The sequence below is a fragment of the Leptodactylus fuscus genome, chromosome 1 (genome assembly GCF_031893055.1).
Source record: "Leptodactylus fuscus isolate aLepFus1 chromosome 1, aLepFus1.hap2, whole genome shotgun sequence".
Taxonomy (NCBI): Eukaryota; Metazoa; Chordata; class Amphibia; order Anura; family Leptodactylidae; genus Leptodactylus; species Leptodactylus fuscus.
In genome coordinates this window covers 119,433,659-119,458,767 of record NC_134265.1, presented here as the reverse complement: position 1 = coordinate 119,458,767, position 25,109 = coordinate 119,433,659, and the positions used below count along the sequence as shown (strand labels likewise).

General features: G+C 41.8%; 1 protein-coding gene across 2 annotated transcripts in view; it reads left to right on the top strand.

Moving 5' to 3' along the window:
• Positions 1–25,109, top strand: part of SEZ6L (seizure related 6 homolog like) — a 329,568-nt gene that overhangs the window by 265,562 nt on the left and 38,897 nt on the right. For both annotated transcript variants that reach the window (XM_075276577.1, XM_075276578.1), the window contains exons 8-10: positions 7,367–7,521; positions 20,965–21,159; positions 23,733–23,871. In XM_075276577.1, coding sequence (XP_075132678.1) covers positions 7,367–7,521; positions 20,965–21,159; positions 23,733–23,871 — 489 coding nt within the window. The remainder of the gene's footprint in view (positions 1–7,366; positions 7,522–20,964; positions 21,160–23,732; positions 23,872–25,109) is intronic.

Genomic DNA, 25,109 nt, shown 5'->3' with positions numbered 1-25,109 from the left:
TAGGATAGGATATGTTACCAATTCCTGCTCAACAGCAGTCACAAAACAAAGTGAGGCCTCACGTAAACGGCTGGAGTGAAAAAGCGCTGAGGGAAAATCCGCAATGGAAATGCATTTTCTTCTATGGACTTTCTGATTCAATTATACCTAAACCGGCGGTTTTGCAAATCGCAGTATTTCTGCTGCATGGATTTTTCTGCAGTGTAGATGGGATTCACTACACTTTACAAGGACTGTAAAACGCCACGAGGGCCCCAGTCTAAAAATGTAAAACCATGATAATCTCAATCACAATAACTAAACTCTACAAGATTCTACAGCTGCAAAACTTACAACCACATCTATTTTTATTGACTGTGAATTTATGAACAGTTGGCGCTTTCCAAAACCGTGCTTATACACACAACGGGATATAGAATGTTGGAAAGATTTTTTTTTTAACTTTTTATTATTTCATTTTTATACTTTCTTTTAAACTTTTACCTTGAGCTACTACCTTGATTGCCCTCCTGGTTTCCATGACACCACTGCCTCAAACTCTGTAATCTCATTGCGGCAAACCTGAGATAATTATAGGTGGGAAATCTTGTGCCGTAACCATCCAGATGCCCAGATTGCTACTGTGGGCATCTGAAGGGTTAAACTGCAGGTATTGGAGCATTTTCTGACTCCTGCGGGTAGTACTGGGTCCTGGTTCCTGTCCTGCTACCTATGTGCTTAGCGTGACATAATAGTACAGCGCAAATTGTTATGAGGTTATGGAGTAGATGTGTTTGTTGCATGTGTGCCATATATCCATTCATGTAGTCTTTCTCAAGGCGGGTTCACATCTGCGCCCATGCATGCTTTAAGCAGTCCTGCTGGGTTTCCGTCTTCTCCCCTGAGAAACTGGACAGGGAACGGAAACCCAGCAGTCAGTTTTCAAACCAATTCAAGTGAATAGGTTTGAAAAGTGAGCGCCTGTGAGCATTTGGTACTTGTCCGTGGCGAAACCGTTTTTTTTTTTAACCGGACACAATATCCTGCATGTCCAACTTTTTGTCCGGTTAAAAAAAACGATTTTGCTGCGGATAAATACCAAACGCTCACAGGCATTCACTTTTCAAACCCATTCATTTCTCGGGGGAGAAGACGGAAACCCAGCAGGATTGCTTAAAGTGCGAACGGATGCAGATGTGAACCTGCCCTTACTTCCATTTTGTCCAAAAAAATAGGTTACAAAAGCTCTTTTTTGGAAACGTTAAACTTATTTTAGCTACATAAAACAAATGGAAAAAATTCTGGCCACAGATAGAAATGTGTAAAAGGATGGGTGATGGCATCCTGGCAAGAGAATCTCAAAGGCACCATAATCATAGAATAGAAGTTAGGTGAAATTTCTATATCACATACACTTGGCCTAGGTTAATCAGTAAGACAGTATAAGACAGTATATATTTGGATATTTGCTCAGAGCTAGAGATGAGCGAGTAGTACTCGATGAAGTAGGTATTCGATCGAATACTACGGTATTCGAAATACTCGTACTCGATCGAGTACCACTCTCTATTCGAATGGAAAAGTTCAATGCAGAACCAGCATTGATTGGCCGAATGCTATACAGTCAGCCAATCAACGCTGGTTCTTCTCCTACCTTTAGAAGTCTTCTCCATGCAGCTTCCCTCTCGGCGTCTTCCGGCTCTGAATTCACTCTGCCAGACATCGGGCCTGGGCAGAGCCGACTGCGCAGGCCCGCACTACAAGCACTACAAGCGGGCATGCGCAGTCGGCTCTGCCCAGGCCCGATGCCTGGCAGAGTGAATGAAAAGCCAGAAGACGCCGCTGGGACGCTGCACGGAGAAGACTTCTCGGAGGATCCAGCTCACTCGTGGACTTGGTAAGTGTAATTTGATCGAATGTTGCCTACCCCTGAAACGAGCATTTTCCCCCCATAGACTATAATAGGGTTCGATATTCGATTCGAGTAGTCGAATATTGAGGAGCTACTCGAAACGAATATCGAATCTCGAACATTTTACTGTTCGCTCATCTCTACTCAGAGTAAACAGGTGCAAATAAGAAGCACAAACAAATGTCCATTTAGATCTCGCCTTTGGTTGGATTTTAATTAACCCATTTTTATGTCCATCACACATTCTTTTTCAGAACAAAGGAAGTCAATGGATGTATTCACATTTCCGTTTCTTTAACAAACAGTGAATAACATCCAACAAAAAAAAAAAAAAAAGATATCTCCTAATTCTGTCCATTTACATGGCCTGACGGACACAACACAAGTCAATGGGTTAGTTTTTATTGTCTGCCAAAACAGATTTGCATCAAAGTAACGTCCTGTAAAAATCAACCAGTGTGTTCGGTCCCAAAAAAAAAAGACCAGTACAGTTCATTTGTTCTTTTAACAGGCATTTAAAAATGGATGACAGATAGATGTTAAAAATGGACAGACAGCTACAAAATGGATGAAAAATATGTAACACACGGATGGAGAATGGACTTTAAAAATTGACTATTTTAGCTGGCCATGTTTGGGTTCGCTAAGAAGAAATACCTTTCCAAATATAATTCTGGGAATTTAGAAATGAATATATTTTAGGTTCAGCCGAATTACTTAATTAAAAAAAATAATAAAGCAAAAGCAAAACTTTGTGAATCGTTGTAGAATTACTAGAACAGTGTCCAGTGAACATAACTGTAATATACTCTCCTGGAAAGATTTCCATTTTCCTTTAATCTTGCTGGAGTGTGCAGCTTTGCTTTCTGGTTCTGCCATTGTAGGCATCTAATTAAGTTAGTCTGTTTACATAGCGCAGTTTGTACAAAATCAATAGTCATTACTGAGCATCACCAAACAAAAGCAGCTCCCTGAGACGTACTATGGGCTCTACATCAAAGGCAATAACTCTATACAATATTCTAGGCTTACCATTTCTCATTCACTTTGCATTTATTTAGTATAAAATTATATATAACACTATGATTCCAGTTTACATACCCTAGAATTCCTTTACATTTACAGCCAAATTTAACATTAACCCATAATAAATGCTAAGTCATGGAGACTGCAACAGTTACATGGGTCCAAATACTAAAAAGAATTTGGTCAGTGCTTGTTTGTAAGTAACCCCAGAAGTATTTTTTATTTCATTAGGTAACATATAAGAGCATTTTTAGATTTTTTTTAGGGCCCGTTCACACAGAGTAAACACGTGTGTATTTTGGCAAAATACACGTGTAAAAAATACATGTGTAAAAATAAGACTCCCATTGACATTTTTTTTTTTTTTTTGTAGATTGTGAGCCCACATAGAGCTTACAATGTACATTTTTCCCTATCAGTATGTCTTTGGAATATGGGATGGAAATCCATGCAAACACGGGGACAACATACAAACTCCTTGCAGATGGTTTTTTGCCCTTAACAGGATTCGTACCAAGGACTCCAGCACTGCAAATCAGCAGTGCTAACCACTGAGCTACCATGTGGCCCCCCTTCAAAAACATTTTACATATGTATTTTGCTGTGTATTTTGCCGTGATTTTTTACACGTGTAAAAAAAAAAAATGTCATTAAAGTCAATGGGAGTCTTATTTTTACACATGTATTTTTTACACGTGCATTTTGCCAAAATACACGCACGTTTACTCAATGTGAGCAGGCCCTTACTCATTTTTGACTCCCCACCTTCCAAACCCATAACTTTTTAATTTCTTTGCTCTCTGAGCCATATGAGGGCTTAAAGGGGTATTCCCACGTCCCATACTCTCCAGTCTTCACTGCTGTAAAATCTTCTTTCTTCCTGGTTTCTTGCATCATTTGGTGGGCGGGGTTTCATATGCAACCTGCCGTTTCGCTCTGCCCCCAAATTACCCACCGCATAGCGTGATCCTATCCATCACCTGATGAAGGTCCTAGAGAGACTGGTCCTGACACACATACGCCCCCTAGTGAGCTCCGCCCTGGACCCCCTCCAGTTTGCCTATCGGCCAAGCATTGGGGTAGATGACGCTATCATCCACCTTCTTCATAGAGTTCTCTCTCACCTGGAGAAACCCGGGAACAGTGTGAGAATAATGTTCTTTGATTTCTCCAGTGCGTTCAACACCATTCAGCCAGGGATACTGAGGGAGAAGCTGAACCTTGGTGGTGTGGACCACCACCTGTCCAACTGGATACTAGACTACCTGACAAACCGCCCTCAGTATGTGAGAGCCCAAGACGGTGTGTCTGACACTGTGATCTGTAGTACGGGGGCACCACAAGGTACAGTTCTTGCCCCATTTCTCTTCACACTGTACACTGCTGACTTTAGGCACAACTCATCCAGCTGTTACTTACAGAAGTACTCCGATGACTCTGCTATAGTCGGCCTTATCACTGATGGCGACGATAGGGAATACAGAGACTTAAATCGGGATTTTGTTGAATGGTGCCAGCAGAACCAGCTCAGGATTAATGCTGGGAAGACCAAGGAGATTGTGGTGGACTTTAGTAAATGGAGAGGTGCTCCGACCCCGGTGGAGATCCAAGGAACATGTATTGAGATAGTCAGGACCTATAAGTATCTGGGCATGCTCCTCAATAATAAACTAGACTGGGCTGATCACCTGGAGGCGCTGCACAGAAAGGGCCACAGCAGACTCTACCTGCTCAGGAGGCAGAGGGTCTTCGGAGTCCAGGGGACACTTCTTAGGGCCTTCTTCAACTCTGTGGTTGCCTCAGCCATCTTTTTCAGTGTGGCCTGCTGGGGGAGCAGTATATCAACCAGGGACAGAAATAGACTTGACAGGCTGATCAGGAGGGCCAGCTCTGTCCTGGGGAGCCCCTTGGACCCAGTACAGGTGGTGGGTGACAGAAGGATACTGTCTATGGTGACCTCCATGCGGGAAAACAAATCCCACCCCATGTATGGGACCCTGATGGGATTTGGCAGCACTGTAAGTGACCGTCTGCTTCATCCCAAGTGTGAGAAGGAGCGCTACCGCAGGTCCTTCCTTTCAACCGCGACCAGGCTGTATAATCTACATCAGACCAAATGAAGATCACTCCGCACAGAAAACTAATGATTATGACGATGACCATGAGGTCTTCCTCTTTCTCTTCCGTTTTTCCTTAGCTGCTATGGACTCCTAGTAGATTTTCTCTTCTCAGCTTATGTGTGTCTACGTCTGTAATATATTACTCTGTATTATCCTGTACCTGTATTACTATGCTGCTGTAAACATGCTGAAATTTCCCCAATGTGGGACTATTAAAGGATTATCTTATCTTATCTATGGGGCGGCTGAAGGGCCTGTGATGTCATCAAAGGTCCTCAAACAACACTATATGCACAATATTGGACTATGAAGTAGAGGCAGGAGCAACTCCATTCTGTGTTACATACAGAGACTGCCTGTCTCTGCCATAATGAACACAATTGAATTAGCTAGCCTGATAACTGGGAGAACAGAAGACGAGTTCAGAAATGAAAGCAGCTCCTCTCCCCTATCTGAGAGCAGGGAGCTAGGTCACGTGGTGTAGACACAGGAATAGCTAGAAACACAGGCTCGCTCCTGTGAACTTAGCCCCTCCTCCCTCCCCCCTGAGAGCAGGCAGATACATCACTTGACTTTTGAGCAGATAAGTCAAGGGCTGTGTCAACAATGAATTGAATAGAGTAAGATAGTGGACAAACAAAGCAGTTTTGCTGAAGCAGTGTATTTAGGAAAAGTCTTACATCCACATTAACAAGCAGTATAGATAGGATCCTTGTGATGGGACAACCCCTTTAATGTTTGTGGGACAAATTGTGCATGGTGCTATCATTTATGATTCTGTATAATTTACTGGAAAGCTGGGGAAAAAATCAGAATGGGGTGAATTTGAAGAAAAAGTACATTTGTGCAACTTTTTTAACAGCTTCGTTTTTGCGCCATTCACTCAGCCAGGGAAAGGGGGGTGATTTGAACTTTTTTATATCTTTTAAAAGATTTTATTATTATTCCCATCTATGACCAGCCTCAATAGCTATAGTGCAATGACAACCCTAGGAGCATTCATAAGGCCTCCAGCTGTCAGAGGAATAGGTTATCTCTCACTAAAGGTACGAGACCCCAGAGGCCATTATTTAACTTTGGAGGTGGATGTCCTGACCTGCAATGCCTGCATTGTTATGGCACTTACACTGCCACCTTTACAGACCCAGCATCCATCATACTGTTGGTAAGGGGTTAAAGACAGACATAAGTGTGCATTTTTAACAGTCATTTTGCATCCATTTTGAACCTGTTCTGTTTTTCCAATTGTGGTGGTGTTTTGCATCAGTACTTAACTGTCAGCAAAAAAAAAGGAATAAGTTTTTTTTTTACTCAACTCTCTGATCTATTTTTCACAACTGTAACTTGTACATCAATACATTGTACTTTCATTGAAATGTATCCATTAATTTCTGTTGCATCTGAGTGTCCCTGAAAATGGAGAAAGAGAATATAAGCTTGTTTGATAGCTTTGAACAGACATGTGAATAGACACACTGTCTACAGAGGAGTTGTAGACACACAATTGTAGGCCACTTGCAAAGTTGTTTTGGTAACCTTTATACAGTGCGAATTGACATATTACATTATGCAGTACAGCATGCTGATGGTGCTGGCACATGAGTTGGGATAGTGCCATCAATAGTGGGTGCTGCTGCAATACCCAAGACTAGAGAAACCTTTGGGCAGTTTCTTGCCCTTACTGCTATCAGGGGGATGCCAATGTGTTGTCATGTGTGCTGGTGGCCTGATGAAGACCTCCAGTTCTGTCTTTTTATTATGATCTTGGCAGAACATCACATAGTCTAATACCAAAACTAAAGAAAAAGTTCCAAAAAATTCATAAAATGCATAAAATTAGAAATAATTAGAAATTCAAGTATTTGGTCACCTCAACTTAAAAAAAAAAGTACAGATATCAAAAAGTTGTATTCATCACGGAAAGGTGACCTGCAAAAAAACATAATCCATAAAACTAGCTCTGTCAATAGAAAAATAAAAACATGATGGCTTTTAGAAGATGGCAATGTGAGGCTAAAGCCTCATGTAGTGGACTGCAGCAAAAAAGCGCTGCAGGAAAACCCCCAATGGTAACGCATCCCAGTTTTTCCACAGCAATTTTCACTCAAAGTCCGCTGCTCCTTTCCTTACAGCCCTTTGCGCCTTATCTTGTACATGTACGTGATTTTGCATGAAGGGGTTAAACCTCACCTGAAAGTGCACATCTATTTGTATTAGTGATGTGTATGGGGATACTTAGAGTAGTAAAGGGTGAAAACAACTTTAAATGATTGGCTCAAATATGCACTAAAAGCCCAAAAGGCTAATGTTTTCCTTTTAAATCCTTTAGGTTGGCCGTGTACAGCAACGGGAAGATTCTCTTTGATTCTGCGAAAACAGAAACCGTGCCGTTTGAAGGTCTGATTAGTGAAGGGTCTTGCATTAGGATTGAATTCTCTACAGATGAGTCCAAAACCGCCCCTGGGTTCAACATTCGCTTTGAAGGTAAATGAAGCTTTATGTATCAGCTGTATGTAAGAAATGTTGTTTATCTCATCAATGTGCTGATTTTTTCTCTTGGAACATTTTCATTTTGCCTAAGAAGTGATTACTTAATAACTAGAGATGAGCGAACAGTGTTCTATCGAACACATGTTCGATCGGATATCAGGGCGTTCGCCATGTTCGAATCGAATCGAACACCGCGTGGTAAAGTGCGCCAAAATTCGATTCCCCTCCCACCTTCCCTGGCGCCTTTTTTGCACCAATAACAGCGCAGGGGAGGTGGGACAGGAACTACGACACCGGGGGCATTGAAAAAAATTGGAAAAAGTCATTGGCTGCCGAAATCAGGTGACCTCCATTTTAGACGAATAGTGGATTTCAAATCCGGGTCATATGAGAATGTGAACTTTGTGACTATGAGACAGGGATAGCTGTACAGGCAGGGATAGCTAGGGATAACCTTTATTTAGGGGGGAATGTTATTAAAAATAACTTTTTGGGGCTCTATCGGGTGTGTAATTGTGATTTTTGTGAGATAAACTTTTTCCCATAGGGATGCATTGGCCAGCGCTGATTGGCCAGAGTACGGAACTCGACCAATCAGCGCTGGCTCTGCTGGAGGAGGCGGAGTCTAAGATCGCTCCACACCAGTCTCCATTCAGGTCCGACCTTAGACTCCGCCTCCTCCAGCAGAGCCAGCGCTGATTGGCCGAATTCCGTACTCTGGCCAATCAGCACTGGCTAATGCATTGTATTGGCGTGATGAAGCAGTGCTGAATGTGTGTGCTTAGCACACACATTCAGCTCTACTTCATCGGGCTAATAGAATGCATTGGCCAATCAGCGCTGGCCAATGCATTCTATTAGCGTGAACTGAGTTTGCACAGGGGTTCTAGTGCACCCTCGGCTCTGCTACATCAGATTGCTACATCTGATGTAGCAGTGCCGAGTGTGCATCAGATGTGTAGTTGAGCAAAACTGACTCAGCACTGCTAAGTCTCTGCATTCGCATAGGAATGCATTGGCCAGCCTTCGGCCAATCAGCGCTGGCTCTGCCGGAGGAGGCGGAGTCTAAGGTCGGACCTGAATGGAGACTGGTGTGGAGCGATCTTAGACTCCGCCTCCTCCAGCAGAGCCAGCGCTGATTGGTCGAGTTCCGTACTCTGGCCAATCAGCACTGGCCAATGCATTTCTATGGGGAAAAGTTAGCTTGCGAAAATCGCAAACTGACAGGGATTTCCATGAAATAAAGTGACTTTTATGCCCCCAGACATGCTTCCCCTGCTGTCCCAGTGTCATTCCAGGGTGTTGGTATCATTTCCTGGGGTGTCATAGTGGACTTGGTGACCCTCCAGACACGAATTTGGGTTTCCCCCTTAACGAGTTTATGTTCCCCATAGACTATAATGGGGTTCGAAACCCATTCGAACACTCGAACAGTGAGCGGCTGTTCGAATCGAATTTCGAACCTCGAACATTTTAGTGTTCGCTCATCTCTATTAATAACCAGCTGATGGACACTGAAATGTTCTCCAATCCATAGCAAACATATAGGTATTGTACAAGGTACTCTGCAGCAAAAAATGAATAGCTTCTGTATTTAGAAAGAGATTTACATTATTTTATTCAATTTATTCTGGCGTATGGAGAACATAAACTGGCAAGAACATGTTTTATCCATTTGCTCATAGCTTCATATATGATATTGCCAATGGCAGAGGGTCAACAGCAATGTCTATCCATTAAAGAGGTGTTCTAAGTACAGGTATTAATTCTGCTAGGATATGCCATCACTGTCCAACTCTTGGGGGCCACCTGCAAAACACTAAGTCTACGTCTTATCTCCTGTAGGGTCTACTTTTACAAAGGCAATAATAAAGCAACATTAAGGTAACCATGTGAGCTCTAGGAAAAGCCAAGTGGGACCAACAAGTGACTAGTAATTGTGAACAATTGCAAGATGTCATACTCAAACAATACATATATAGTATTACCATTACCATAAATGTCTGTATTGAGAACATTGCTTTAATTTAAAAAAAAATGTAGTCCCCACAAAAAAATCTGCCATTATAACAACTTATTCTTTACAGTAATATGATTTCACCACTCAGCTGACTGCAGGGCACAGTGTGTTCTTGCCGCGCCTGGTTACTACAGCTAAGACCGGTTGCAGAAAACTGTGCTGCAACCAGCCGTGAATTAAAACCATGCGCAGCACATGGAGGACACTAGGATGCCCCCATTGTGCTGGCCATGCATGGGCTGTGCTTCCGTGGCCCCTTCCGTTACATGAATAGGAGCCACAAAATAGGACAGGAATAGGACCTGTTCTAAATTTTGCAGCCTGGACTGTCGAGCTGCATACGGACCAAGAAATTCACAGTTGTGTGTACAGGCCCATTGAAATGAATGAGTCAGTGTGCTATCCGTGAAATACACAAATAGCACACTGACTATGGCCACCAGTGGTGCAACTAGGAATGGCGGGGCCCTGCGGCGAACTTTTGACATGGGCCCCCCCTTCCTGACTGACACTAAAGACCTCGACCGACCGACATCCGCCACATTCCTGCGCGCTCTATTATGCCCCACAGTGGCCCCTACACACACCATTACGTCCCATAATGAACACCCATGAACAATTATATTCTGGGATCTTTTCAGACCCCCGAATATGATAATTGGAGACCCTGAAAGTAACCGCTTTTTAATGCGTATAGGTTTCTGTTTGGGGGGTCCCAAACAGACTCCACGAACGGAAACCTATAGATAGATAGATAGATAGATAGATAGATAGATAGATAGGAGACAGACAGATAGACAGACAGACAGACAGACAGACAGACAGATAGATAGATAGATAGATAGATAGATAGGAGACAAAATAAAAACGCTGGGGTAGCAGCTGTCGCTGGGCCCGTAATGCCCCGGGCCCTGTGGCAGCTGCTACCACTGCTACCATGGTAGTTACATCACTGATGGCTACGATCATCTGCAAGAGGCCTTAGTCAGATTTCACTTAGAGCAGTGATACACTGCATAGCTGGTTCATGCACATGGTGTGCCCAGCAATCAGATGATCAATGGAGGTGCCCATATGCTAGATATGACTTAGGCTGAGTTCACACAGAGTTTTTTGTTCAGGAATCTGCCTCAAAATCAGCCTCCAAAAAAATCTTATTATTATTTATTGATTTACAACTGTCTGTGTTCTCCGTAGGGTTTAGGGTCTGTTCACATGGAGTTTTTTGGCAGCAGATTTTGACGCTGAATCCGCCTCAAAATACGCTGCCAAAAACGGCTCCCATTGACTTCAGTGGGAGCCACTTGTTTCTTTTTTCCGCTAGCAAGTAGCAGAAAAAAGAAGCGAGCTATCCTATCTTGCCGCGGATTCCCCAGCTGATTTAGCCATGGCATGAGGCTCCCTCCCGATTAGGCCCATTCATAGGCCAATCCGAAGCGAAATGCCTTGACGGGATGCCGATGCTCTGGAATGTTCACACGTGAAATGCAAATTCCGCCATGTGAACATACTCTTAGAACATTAAATCTACAGGAGCTTTTATGACAATTCTAAAGCCACAGACGTTAGTGTGGTATTGTTCCATAAACACAGGGATCTAGGGAACTAGAGAACCTAACTAAACACTATTGTGCCCTACACAAACTTATATAGTAAAACTTGACTTTTATTCTACAGGTTAAAAATAACTAATGTGTCAAACGAACCAGATATATAGTCATTCTCTATGGCTGAAATCTCAGCCCTGACTACAAATCTCAAGCATACAATAGACACTCCCCAGCAACTGTCTACTCTGCACTGATTAATTTGTTGCAGATGGCAACATCTCTTGCCTAAAGAGTTGTAGATATTTGCTGCTGAGTACAGCTGTTGTAAGTGGAGTCTGTATCTGCACTCTAATACTCACTTGATTGTCAAGTGGTTCCAAATTATTTGTGATCTATATATATACATATATATATATATATATATATATATATATATATATATATATATATATATCTCATGAGCTCATGGAGGAAAAATTGGCCCGACACACACGCAGTTGGTGTTATCGAAGCGAGTTGTGTTCATTTAAACATAACATAGGATTTTTAAACAAGAAAGTAAATGGTCGTGTCAATTATAAGAGCATGCGCAGAAACCAGTAATTATGATTGATCATTGGCGGGAGGAATGTCTTGCTACTCCCCCCATAGAACATGTTTCTCTTAGGGTCCTATACTTAACAAAACATATTAGTCCTAAGAACAAAAAAAAAGAAGAAAATCATTTGTAAGTAATGTTAGTCTCAGCCTCCAAGCTGAAGATAAACAACTCTGGATCACATACGCCAACCCATCTTTATGTTTTCAAAAAGCAAGCAAAAAAAATGTATACATCTATTGAGGTACTTCATAGTGTCCTGTCTATAAAACAGTCAAAGCCTGCCTACCAGCTTGTTGAAGAATACAGGAAGAAGAACAGCAGGCAAACTAGTGAGACATCCCTTCATTGGAACTATGGGGTCTAGGCCTGCCCCTGAAAAACAAGCCTCTAGCATTATCTCGGTAGCATTCTGCTAGTATTCGCCTAATCCAGACTCAGATAGAGAATTGTGAGTCGCCACTCCAAAAAACATATCTCTACTGGTCTAGAGCCTTGGTGAGGTAAGGCTTGCATGCATCTGCTCAGCCGTGGAAGTCATGCCATGAAGTTCCCAGCCTACAGTCTTGGTGCTGATGTTAATGTCAGAGTAGTTTTGGAACTCTACAGTAATTGAGTCAGCAAAGCGTTAGCGACTTTTAAGCACTATACACCTCAGTACTCGGTGACCCAGCTCTGTAACTCTACATTATCTGTCACTTCTTGCCTGAGTTACTGTGACTCTTAAGCACTTCCACTTTTCAATAATTGCACTCAAGGTTGATGATGATGGAAAGAAATTTCACAAACTGACTTCTTACAACAGTGACATTCTATTACAGTACCATGCTAGATACATGGAGCTCTTTAGAACAACCCATTCTTTCACAAATGTCTGTAAAGGCAGACTGTATGGCTCGGTGTTGGATTTTATACACCTCTGGCAATGGGACACCTGAATTCAATGACCAATACTTTGGTCCATATAGTGCACACAGTACTTCTCTATCTCTGACAGACATGTACACTACATCCTATTAATCTGAATCTGTGAAAACTGCAGTAACCAGAGGAAGTCCACATAGAGGTGACTATACATACTAAGGAGATATTGCCCTTGACTATATTTGAATCGAGGACACCAGCACCACAAGGTAACTTTGTTAACCACACCGATACATAAACATAGAAACAGTAGACATCTTGCATTGTAAGTGCATATTTTTTAATAAATAGATAGATGATAGATATTAGATAGATAGATAGATAGATAGATAGATAGATAGATAGATAGATAATGTATAAAAACATATGCAACAAAAAACTGAAAAACTGGCCGAGCAAATACTGTACACAGTAGACAGCTGTTAGTCAAACCTGCCAAATTAAGAGGATCCGCTGACTATCTAATGGGAGATTAGCCTCCAGAATCCCCCATTGCTGGGGAAGAAAAGGATTGGGTAGTTGGATTTCAACAAGCTAAATCCTTATATTCTTATGGGAGATAGGCGGCTGCCAAAGGCACCTGGCACTGTAGCATTCACATGCAAAAATCAGGCCGGGAAGAACAACAGCCTTCTAATGCATTTGGCCAGTCTCAGTAAGAGATTGCAGTGTCCTAAATATCCCAAAAATGCATATTTGTTGGTGATGTGTATTACTTTCATCCAGCCTTCAGTTGTTGTTTTCTGTTGTTTATGAAATGATATAAAGAATATTCAGCAATCTGTTTCTCATCTTACTGTGTGAATTACGTCACAGAGTGTAATCTTTATTTCAGTTACTTTTCCCATAGGGCCTGTCAAGTTCTGAAACAGTCTTTCAGATGTTACATAGATGCTTAACCTGCTGAGCACAGGAGAGCTGATTCAAACAAAATGCTCAGGACTCCAATTTTTATGATTTCTAAAGTCTAAATGAAATCATTTTGTTCCGGTTTTCTAAGCATGACCTAAATAGCAAAATTGATGATGTGCTGTTCTGGCAGTGTCCAGTTTATTGAGTACAGTAATCCGGATGTAAAATGCATCATTCAGACACTAACTCATGTTCAGGTCATGCTATTTCTCACAGTGTGAAGGACATTCAGGAAAGCAATATTGTGAAAAAAGGGTAAACAAGGGGAAAATGACTCACCTGAGCAAAGCTTAAGATATGTTCACAAAATCAATGTATGCCAAAAGTGTTCTTTTGTTGACATACACCTGGGTGGTATGTGTCAGCATAGAAAGCTAAACTACATTTATGTTACTTCGTAACATAATGTACTTCGTAACGTAAAGAGGAATTTTAGGCACACATCTGCCTCGGATTTCTCTTTATTTTTTGCCCTCGGTTCACGCTGGTGGATGCAGAGCATCAACAGGCCCTTGCGGCTTTCCACCGCTGAATAGGCCCAAATGAATGGGTTTAATCAGGGAGGAGTCTGAAGCCATGGTTTCCGAATCAGCTGCAGAATAAGCGGCAAGATCCAGCAGGACACGTTTTTTTTCACTGCACTGTTTTCAATGGGATTCAAAATGAAGAAATAATCTGCCGCTGATTTCCAGGTGAACTCCACTGCAAAATCAGTGCCAGATTCCACCATGTGAACAGGGCCTGATTCTGTTAATAGTGCAATGAACGTTTTCATCTGTATTAATGGAAGTGCTCAATGCAAAGATGGAGTTGTCCTCCACAGGCACATACATACATACACTATGTGATCAAAAGTATCCAGACACCCCCAAAAACACACGTTTTTCATATTAGGTGCATTGTGCTGCCACCTACTGCCAGGTACTCCATATCAGCGACCACAGTAGACATTAGACATCGTGAGAGAGCAGAATGGGGCGCTCCGCGGAACTCACGGACTTCGAATGTGGTCAGGTGATTGGGTGCCACACATCACGCAGGTCAATGCCAAACGACGCCTCGCTTGGTATAAACATTGGACAATTGAACAGTGGAAAAATGTGTGGAGTGACGAATCACGGTACACAATGTGGCGATCCGATGGCAGGGTGTGGGTATGGCGAATGCCCGGTGAACATCATCTGCCAGCGTGTGTACTGCCAACAGTAAAATTCGGAGGTGGTGGTGTTATGATGTGGTCATGTTTTTCATGGAGGGGGCTTGCACCCCTTGTTGTTTTGCGTGGCACTATCACAGCACAGGCCTACATTGATGTTTTAAACATCTTCTTGCTTCCCACTGTTGAAGAGCAATTCGGGGATGGCGATTGCATCTTTCAACACGATTGAGCACCTGTTCATACTGCACGGCCTGTGGCAGAGTGGTTACACGACAATAACATCTCTGTAATGGACTGGCCTGCACAGAGTCCTGCCTTGAATCCTCTAGAACATCTTTGGGATGTTTTGGAACGCCGACTTCGTGCCAGGCCTCACCGACCTACATCGATACCTCTCCTCAGTGCAGCACTCCATGAAGAATGGGCTGCCATTCCCTAAGAAGCCTTCCAGCACCTGATTGAACGTATGCCTGAGAGAGTGGAAGCTATCAGCAAGGCTAAGGGTGGGCCAACACCATATTGAATTCCAGAATTACCGATGGAGGGCGCCACGAACTTGTAAGTCATTTTCAGCCAGGTGTCCGGATACTTTTGATCACATATTGTATATAAATATACACAGAAACATGGTATAATAATAAATATATATAGGGACATAACTAGCAAAGACTGGACCCTATAGCATACCTTTGGCTTTGGTCCCCCCATGGCATAGCGCCCACTTTCCTGGCCTCCACACAGTATAACGCTCAATTTAAACACAATATAATGTCCCACAGTGACCCCTTCACACAGCATAATGTTCCATAGCGGCCCCTCCACACAGCATAATTTCCCACAGCGGCCCCTCCATGCGGCATAATGTCCCATAGCGGCTCCTCCAGACTGCATAATGTGCCACAGCGGCCCCTCCATTCGGCATAATGTCCCATAGTGGCCCCTCCACACTGCATAATGTCTCATAGTGTCCCCTCCAGGTGGCATAATGTCCCATAGTGTTCCCTCCATGCAGCATAATTTCCCACAGTGGCCCCTCCACACTGCATAATGTCCCATAGTGGCCCCTCCACATGGCATAATGTCACATAGCTGCCCCTCCACACAGCATAATGTCCCATATCGGTCCCTCCACGTGGTGTATTGTCCTATAGAGTTCCCTCCATGTTGCATAATGTCCCATAGAAGCCCCTCCACGTGGCATATTGTCCCATAGTGGCCCCTCCATGTGGCATAATGTCCCATAGCGGCCGCTGCACACAGTATAATGTCCCATAGTGGTCCTCCATACAGTATGATGTCCCATAATGTCCTCTAGGGTGGTCCTTACAAATATTGGAAAAATTTTGAGTTAATCAGAAACCGAAATTTTTGGGGTTGACAACCCACAAACTATTATTTTACACGAGGATCTGGCATCTCTCCCTGCTCTGTCATCAGCACTCCTCGATGACATTACAGACGTGGGTTATGCCGGCGTCATTATGTGTCGCACCTCTGGCCTTACCCATGACAGGTCAATAAAGAGTGCCAAAGAAAGTATGCAAAGGAGCACAGCAGAGGTAAGTAACACTGTTTATTATGTTTGCTTACCTCTCCTGGACCTCCAATCATCATCCTTCGGGGTCTGAGGAGACCCCAGAGTATGATAATGGCAGTTTCGGCTATCCCAACAATACTTACTGATCCCCGCTCCTGTAATGGGGTCACTCCAGCAGGTAATGGTCTATTTAAAAAAAAAAGCTGCAGTCAGCAGCCGGTAGCCCAGTGGGCTGCCTCACGAGCTTGGGGCACCAGCACTGACTGGTGCTGACACCAGTCCTGGTTAAAGGAATTCCACTTCAATTTATGAATATCAATTTAGTCAAAATTCACAAAATTCACTTAATGCACGACTAGGACAGTATTCACCTCCAGCATTAATGTTGATACATGTCTCAAAATTAATATCAACATATAAAAAAAAAATATTTCTCATAGCATCTGTATTTTCTGCAATTGTATGAAACCATACATCGTTTAATCTCAGAGGTTGAAAATCAATGTTGGTCCATGTACACGTCATTCAAAGAGATTTTTATTCCCTGGAAGCATACAATGTATTCATGCAGATCTCTTGGAAACCATGTAATGATACAAAAAGGATACTGGAAAATAGCTTTCATTGTATAAGAATAGTATTTAGTAGCCAAAACCAAATACCACTGAAAACTAAATAAACAATAGGTCTCAGATATAATATTCTTAATTTATTTTAGAAAATGAATATTACACAAAAAGCAAAAGATGTTTTGCAATAGCAGAATTTTCCTAGAGTAGTTATGAGACACATAAAGGAAGATGGCTGCCATAATTAGATAAGTTTGATAAAGAAGAAACAGCCGTTATTATATTGATGGCCCGCATATACACTTCAAAATAATCGATTTTCTCCTCCAACTACATCAGATTTACTGCCTTTCATTACAAGACTGCATTATATTGAACAGACTCAATGTTAAGCTTCGTGGAAAAAAGGATCTTAATGGGAGGCAAAAGCCACTCCATCAACTATCAACTTCTCCACTTGCATATAAATAGAAATCTCAATTTATAATCTTGCGTGTGGGATGTAGCAATGAAGTAGGTCTTTGTGCAAGTTATGATTTCTAGTCATTTACTTATTTTAGTCACACAGAAGTAAAAAGACTATTAGGAAAGGATTATGACATAAAACTATTAACGTGAGTACATTTCATCATGAGTGATCCAGTTTAATGCTGAGTATTGCAAAACTACAGGAAATACATACTGTCTCTTTCTGGACACAGGCGCTATAAATTACAATCAATGCATTGTAAAGGGCACTCTCATAGGAAAGTACCAAGCTATTGTTTGGGCAGGGTTATCCCCACAGTAAGCCAAATGACAAATGGTTTTATGTTTGCTGAATGTATCAGTCTAGATACTGTACGTATATTGTACACTGTAAAAGAAAATGTTTTCATCTAACAGCAACAAGCAAAGGTCCTGAAACTGGCTTCTAAACCACTTGCATGTTGTTGGGGGACTAGAATAAACTTTATCAATCCCCTTGTGGAAATTGATATTTCCCACAGCTCCAGTTAACACAGAATAACACCAGGACACATGTATAGGCAATACAATCCAACAAGAAAATGTACAGAAGATATAGAGTCCATACAGTACTGTACAGTACTGTCAGCTTACGCTAGGTTCACACTAGTGTTCGATCTCCGTTCTGTGGTTTCCGTCTTCTGCATGCAGAAGACGGAAACCTGTCAGACCAGGTCTGGCCGTGAGCGGCGGTGAGCGTTTTAAGCTCTCCACCGCGAAACCATTTTTTTTTAATCGGACACAGAGTACTGCATGTCTGACTCTGTGTCCGGTTTAAAAAAACAGTTTTGTGGCGGAGAGCATAAAACGCTAACCACCGGACATCTTTCAAACCCATTCAGATGAATGGGTTTGAAAGAGTCCTGCAGGTTTCCGTCTCCAGCCTCTGTTTTGTGCAGGAAACGGAAACCTGCAGAACGGAGACCGGGCGCAGATGTGAACGATCCCTGAGTGACATTATGAAGAGCCCCCAGGCATTATGCAGTTGTTGACACTGTTGGAGAGTGAGATTGCAAAGGGAAGGAATTACCTTCTAAGCCTTTCTCTGACACAGAGGAGCATAATGAACCTTCCACTGAAGGCGCTTTGTTATACCTGATGGAAAAGAGTGTTTGGGATTCCACTTGATTATCTTTAGTTTCTGTAGGCTTCTCTGTTGTACAGTACCCTCCCATTTATCAAACTGCTGCATAGCCACCCTTTTGATCAGCTTATCAATCTTTTTAATGGTCATTGACCTAGTGTTACCCCCCCTCCCCCCAAAAAAAAGTCAGAGCCGCATAGAACAGAGCTCCAGTGTCTAATTGGTAGAAGATTGCTAGTAGCTCTTCATGCACCTCGAGGAAATGCAATTGTCAAAGAAAGAACGTCCTAGTAGACGCTTTCTTATATAACTTGTCTGCATTTAGTCTTTAGTCTAGATGTACACCAAGGTATTTGTAGAACGTAACGCTCCCCGCTTCCTGCCCCTCAATGCAGACCAAGCTGTCAACCACACTAACTTTCCCAAAGTTGATAATCATCTTCTTAGTCTCTAACACATTCAAGTTGAGGCTGTTCTCAACACACCATGATGAAAAGATCCCTATACTCCTTGTCATCATCTTTCTTTATGTACCCAACAATCACTGAGTCATCTGAAAACTTCTGCCACAATCAGGGTCTGAATTCGTATTGGAAGTCTGATGTATAGGCAGTAAAGAAGAATGTTGCCAACACCATAACCTACGGTGCTCCTACACTGCTAACCAACCTACTTGACAAAGAAATCCTGCGACTGACATTTTCAGTGGTTTCTCTGCTAGCAGCTCATGCCCAATAGTGTTAAAAGTGCAGCTTAAATCAAAGAAGGTGATCCGAACACTAGACTCTTGACCTGCTAGGTAAGAATAAACTGTGTGCAATAGGTGGTAAGAGAATCCTCCACACCCACTTTATTGCAGTATACAAACTAAGGAATTGGGCTACACACTCCCTTAAGTAAGTCAGCACAAGGTGCTCAAGCACCCTCATGACCTGAAGGGTTAGAGCAACTTTTTGGTATTCATTTATTTCCAGTTCACTGTTCTTCTTGGGCACAAGTATAATTGAAATAGTCTTCCACAACTAGGGCACACTGTCTTTGCAAGCTCTCAAACAAGTGTGCAAGCACTTCATACAATTGGCCACTACAACCCTTTAATACTGTAGTGACAACATGGTTAGGCCCCATCACCTTGCTGACTCACTTTCCCCAATATTTTCCTAAACTCTGCAGGCATTATTACCAGTGGCGTAACTAAAGTCTTGTAGGCCTGGTGAAATCACTTGTTGGGGGCCTCATACGTCACCTCTACAGCAAATTTTTGATAGTGATGGTTATGGAGTTCAATTAACCTTAGTGTGGTTAGGGTAATCTGTGGGTCTCCTTGGCTTATGGGCCAGATGAAAGCTACAATCTCAATACTGAGGCCAGTGTTTATGGGCCCCCTAAGGCTCCTGGGTCCCAATGCAACTGCACCCTCTGCACCCCCTCAAGTTACACCCCAGATTATTCCCATTAGCCATCATCATCCCTCTGTTTGGACAAGGTTGCATCCCTACCATTTCTTCTGCCACCATTCCTTGAGTTCCCCTCACTAAACCTAATGAAAAATTTGATCATCTGATATACCACTGTCAAATTCCTTTCATCCCATATCTATGATCTATATATTATTATCTGTTGAAGCGATAGACAGTCTTTGGACTGGTAAAAATCATACTGTGAGCATAAGGAAACTTCATTTGTGGCTGTCCTTAACTCCAATTGCTCATGAAGCCAATTGAGTACAATGTTGTGACATGCTAGTAAAACCCTTGACAGGTGGTAAAGTACAACACAACCACTAGGTATCCGCACATTGACACATATAGGAATGTCACCATGATACAATATCACAAAATAGTAGCAAATTAGCTCATGGTGCACATTTTTGGAAAGGCAAAGCAGGACACATTTGATAAATTGTGTGGTTATAATAAAAAGTAACTTATAAAATGCAGACTGGGAATAGTAGCTGATAAGTACCTGTATTATTGTATGATGGAGCAGATGTCATGCATTAATCATAGCTCCTTATTATTACTTTAGATCTAATATTGCCGGGTGAACTGCATTCCATTAGAAGGTAATGAATTCTCACAAGAATAATGGAAGCATTAACACATGCTGTCACAGGCCAATTTTTACATAGAATATTAATAAATGGCAATGTATTTCTTCCACTCTAAGAACAATCTACGTTAATCTTGCAAATTCCTGCTGTTCATGTAAAATATTTAAAAAAAACTGATGAACATGGTTGTTATTGAGAACAATCTGAGCAAGTTATTGCCTTGCCGGACCTTCTTAAGAAAAGATTAAGAACATCGTGCTGAGAGATGGGGAGATCAGGCTGTGATGTTATTGTCATTTAAAGGATGTGTAAAACCAGATGAAAATCATTTTTATTATTAATATTTGTATAATGAAAGATCCGCTTTAGTCTTTTGACAGTCAGACTATGAGAAGATGTGGTTTAAATTCCCCCAGTAAAGGTCACGAGGCTAAAAGAGGGAGGAAAATGTTGCTTAGTCTCAGTCACTTCCATTCCACCACGATAAATGACAATAATTGTATAACTGTCTTTCATCCACCAAGCCTTTGAAAGAGGACACTGCTATGAACCGTATATACAGAACGGAAACTTCACTACAACAGATCCTACATACAGCATGGGAACCGTGGTGGAATTTACTTGTGACCCTGGCCACTCTCTGGAACAAGGACCGGCTATCATAGAGTGTATTAATATGAAGGACCCTTACTGGAACGACACAGAGCCTCTCTGCAGAGGTAAGAAGACCATTCCAAACTATAGTGTCTCCTTCCAGACTGTGTCATTATAATCTAAGGACAATGTGACTATGTCAAACTGTATATGTCTGTACACAAAGCATGTGAATTCAAGCTAATGTCATGCATAGAAACATATAACTTGGACTTGCGTATAAAGAAATTCCAAAATATCCTTTTTCAGAACTAGGAGACAATGTATAAAGACAGCATGGATTCTTCTAAGAAAGCTTTTCTTCTGCTACCCATAGCTATTGAGGGAGTAGATTCAGGGATGTTTGCATATTTTGTTGCCATTTCTTTTGAATCTAGTTCTGGTTTGAGTTATAAAAAAAAAATAAACTGCTTGAAAAACTGCCATGAAAATGTCAAAGCTTTTCCCAAAAAACTCAATAGGTCTTAGGAGCATTAAGTTTGGTATAAAGCACTACCAGAATGACATACAGTATTAGTGCATTGTTGCATATGTAGCGCTATAATAATACAAGTGTAGGCTGAAGATGAATCTTATAAGCCTCCTTGTAATCAAGGCAGAGCAGAAAAACGGAGCAAAAAAACATTGAAAACTGAGCTGCTACAGCAAGTGCCACAAAAGTGTTCTCAGGACCCAGGAAGAGAAGTGTTTTTCATAGACAGCCTCATTTCAAGCACTTCATAACACAACATAAAATTACATTTCACATTTCTAAACCTTGTGCGCAGAGCACAAAGCAACAAAACTGTCTAATAATAATCGTATATTCCATTATCTGTAAGGGACAGTATCACCTATAATCGTTTTTACTGATTATAACTGAATAGTGAAACAAATAACTTTTTTATAATTTGCTTTTACATTCAGATTGCAGATTTTTTTTAAAATTCTACTCTCTTTGCATAAGTATGGAGGTTGTCATCTTGCTTTGGCTGCTACCAGCATTTACAGATATGCTTTACAGCAGCCACATAGACCTTAAACACAATAATCTGAACTAAAGATGTTGATTGAGGAGAGTTCTCTATGACTTGTGTATAGGTCATTGTTCAGTGAATCCGTTATCTATTGTAAATGGTGGAACATGTAGGATATACACAGTGGCGTAATTAGGAATGGCGCGGCCCCGTGGCGAACTTTTGACATGGGGCTTACCCCAACCAACTCCCCCCCACACACACACACATTTCTGCACACACTATCATACCCCATAGTGGCCACTGCACACAGTATTATGCCCCATAGTGGCCCCTGCACACAGTATTATGCCCCATAGTGGCCCTTGCATACAGTATTATACTCCATTGTGGACACACATGAACAATTATTATACTCTGGGGTGTTTTCAGACCCCAGACTATAATAATAGGAGACCCAGCGGGGGATAAAAACATTTAAAAAACACTGTTACTTACCTATTCCCGGCATCTTCATTGATGTCCGGGATGTCATGTGACGGGGGGGGGGGGGGGGACACTGCATTGCAACGCATATGGACGCAGGTCCCGGTCATGTGATGTCAGTGACGTCACGCAAGTAGGCCCAGAGCCTGCCCGGAGAGGTAAGTAACACTGTTTTTTATGTTCAGTTACCTCTCCTGGGCCTCAGATCATTATACTCGGGGGTCTGAAAAGACCCCCGAGTGTAATAGTGCTTGTGGGGCCCGCGGCGTCACTAACGAACCCGGCCCCTGCCTCGATCAGTAAGTAAGTAGGGCTCATTACCAACTGGAGCCGGTAACGGCCTATTAAAAAAAAAAAAACCCAGTGGTAGCGGCTGTCGCCGGGCCCCTAATGTCCCGGGCCCTGTGGCAGCCGCTACCGCTGCTACCCCGGTAGTTACACCCCTGGATATACAGTATATCTGTCACTTTTCAGTTTGCCAATAATGGGATGACTTTTACAGATTAGGAAGTCTATTATTAGGCCTATGTCACATATCCAAAAGTATAACAAAAACGTTTTAAAAAGTTTCTGTAAAACTTGATATAATAAAGGTAATTTTATGATAACAGATTCCATATAAAATGAAAGACATTAACTTACTTATTAGCTAACTTCCCTGTGACCTCTACAAGAGACATAATACTAAATCGCTAGTAAACTCTTCAAAGACTTTTTTTAAGTTGCGCTCTACTGGGTACCATATATAATACTAGAGAGCCTTTGCTGATATTTCTGTAAATACCAAAGTTCATCAGGATGCGCTGATTATACAATAAAGTAACAGCCGCCCGGCGTTCTCAGCCGAGCACTCACCTGTACTCTCAAGGTTCCTTAAAATGAAGAAGTGATTGATGTCTCTGAGCTCTGCAATGTAGCACACTTCTTCTCTTTACATGTATTTATCAGCAGTTTTTTAAAGTCAGGCTCAAAACCCATTATAAATGTCTCTTTGTTGTTCACACCAGCTTTAGTAGTTGAACTGAAAAGAAAATGACTGTATCCCAGTGGTTTTGTATAGATATAGCGATCAACGATGACTTCTAATAGTCATATAATTTACAATAGAGGGACCATAGTCTCCTATATTGTATACGTATACCCATCTTCTTAATGTTTATATAAACTACTGTTGTCATTTTCTTTCCTTTTTCCAGCAATGTGTGGTGGTGAATTGTCAACCCCAGCAGGGGTCATATTATCACCAAACTGGCCTGATCTGTACACAGAAGGAGAAGATTGTATATGGCGAATCCATGTGGGAGACGACAGAAGAATATTCCTTGATATCCAGTTGTAAGTACTACAATTTACATTTAAAGCAACTGCACTCTTTTAGGGCTTGCACCATATTGATATCTATTGTGAAAGTAGCGACTGGTACATCTATTAGATGGTTGGCCAATAATAATAATACATTTTCTGTATGTTTTAGGTTTGTATAGTGTTCATTTATTTAATCTACGGTGCTTTGCTTTGAAACACTCACCCCACCACCTTCAAATTGACTGTGCTAATAATCTTCATGATTTATGGATAGATTAAGAGTAGATTGCAATCTACAAGAACAATTTGTACATCAATAAGGAGATTTCAAGATGTGTTATATAAGGAGGTGTTATATAAGAAACCCCACCCTAGCTGTTCCTAGTTCCTAGATATATTTGCCTTTTCTTCTTATCCAATGTATCGTTTCATGTTTCAGCTTTAGGATAGGTCATTCATCAAGCCATATGTGTGTATAACTGGCATAGTAATGGCTCATCAGGTCTTCCCCTTATGAGCCAGAAAGAACAGATGATATGGATTGCATGGCTGGCTGGTTATTAGATTGGCTGCTATATAATGCCACACTTTCCCTACATTAGCTACAATGCGGGAAATATATAACCGTAGAAGACTATTTCCGACATTAACAGACCCAAGGCATATTGCTAAAGGATCTATACGAGGCAACCACTTTAAGTATTTAAAGAGGTATTCCTAGCTCAAGGATCTTATCTAAACTGGGAGCTTATGTAAATTTAAGAGTTTTCCTAAATACATTGCTTTAGCAATGCTGCTTTATTTACCTGTTATGTAAGACTATCCCTCCCCACTGTTAACACAAGGTTTCCTAGGTCCCATTTGATCTGCATTTATATTATGTTTCTATTAATCATAATAAATAATCTTTCATAGTAAAACCGATCTATCTATATGTACTGAGGTACTTCATAGTGTCATGTACAATACACAGTCAAAGCTCACCCAACAGCTTGTTGAAGAGTACAGGAAGTGAGAAGAAGAGAGAGAGCAGGTTAGCTGTTGAGCAAGGGAAATGGGAAAACCATGTTAAGGCCTCATGTTATTGTTAGGATAACAGATGCAGTTCTGAGGCAATAGTGAGAACCAGTACTAGACACACTTATAAAAATGGTAAATACGGTGCTGTGTCTCCAACACCCCCCCGAACCGCACCAACTTCAACCCCACAGTGGTGTTCACCAGAGCCCAAGATGGTGGGGATGGACTTGACAGCACTGCTAGGCAGA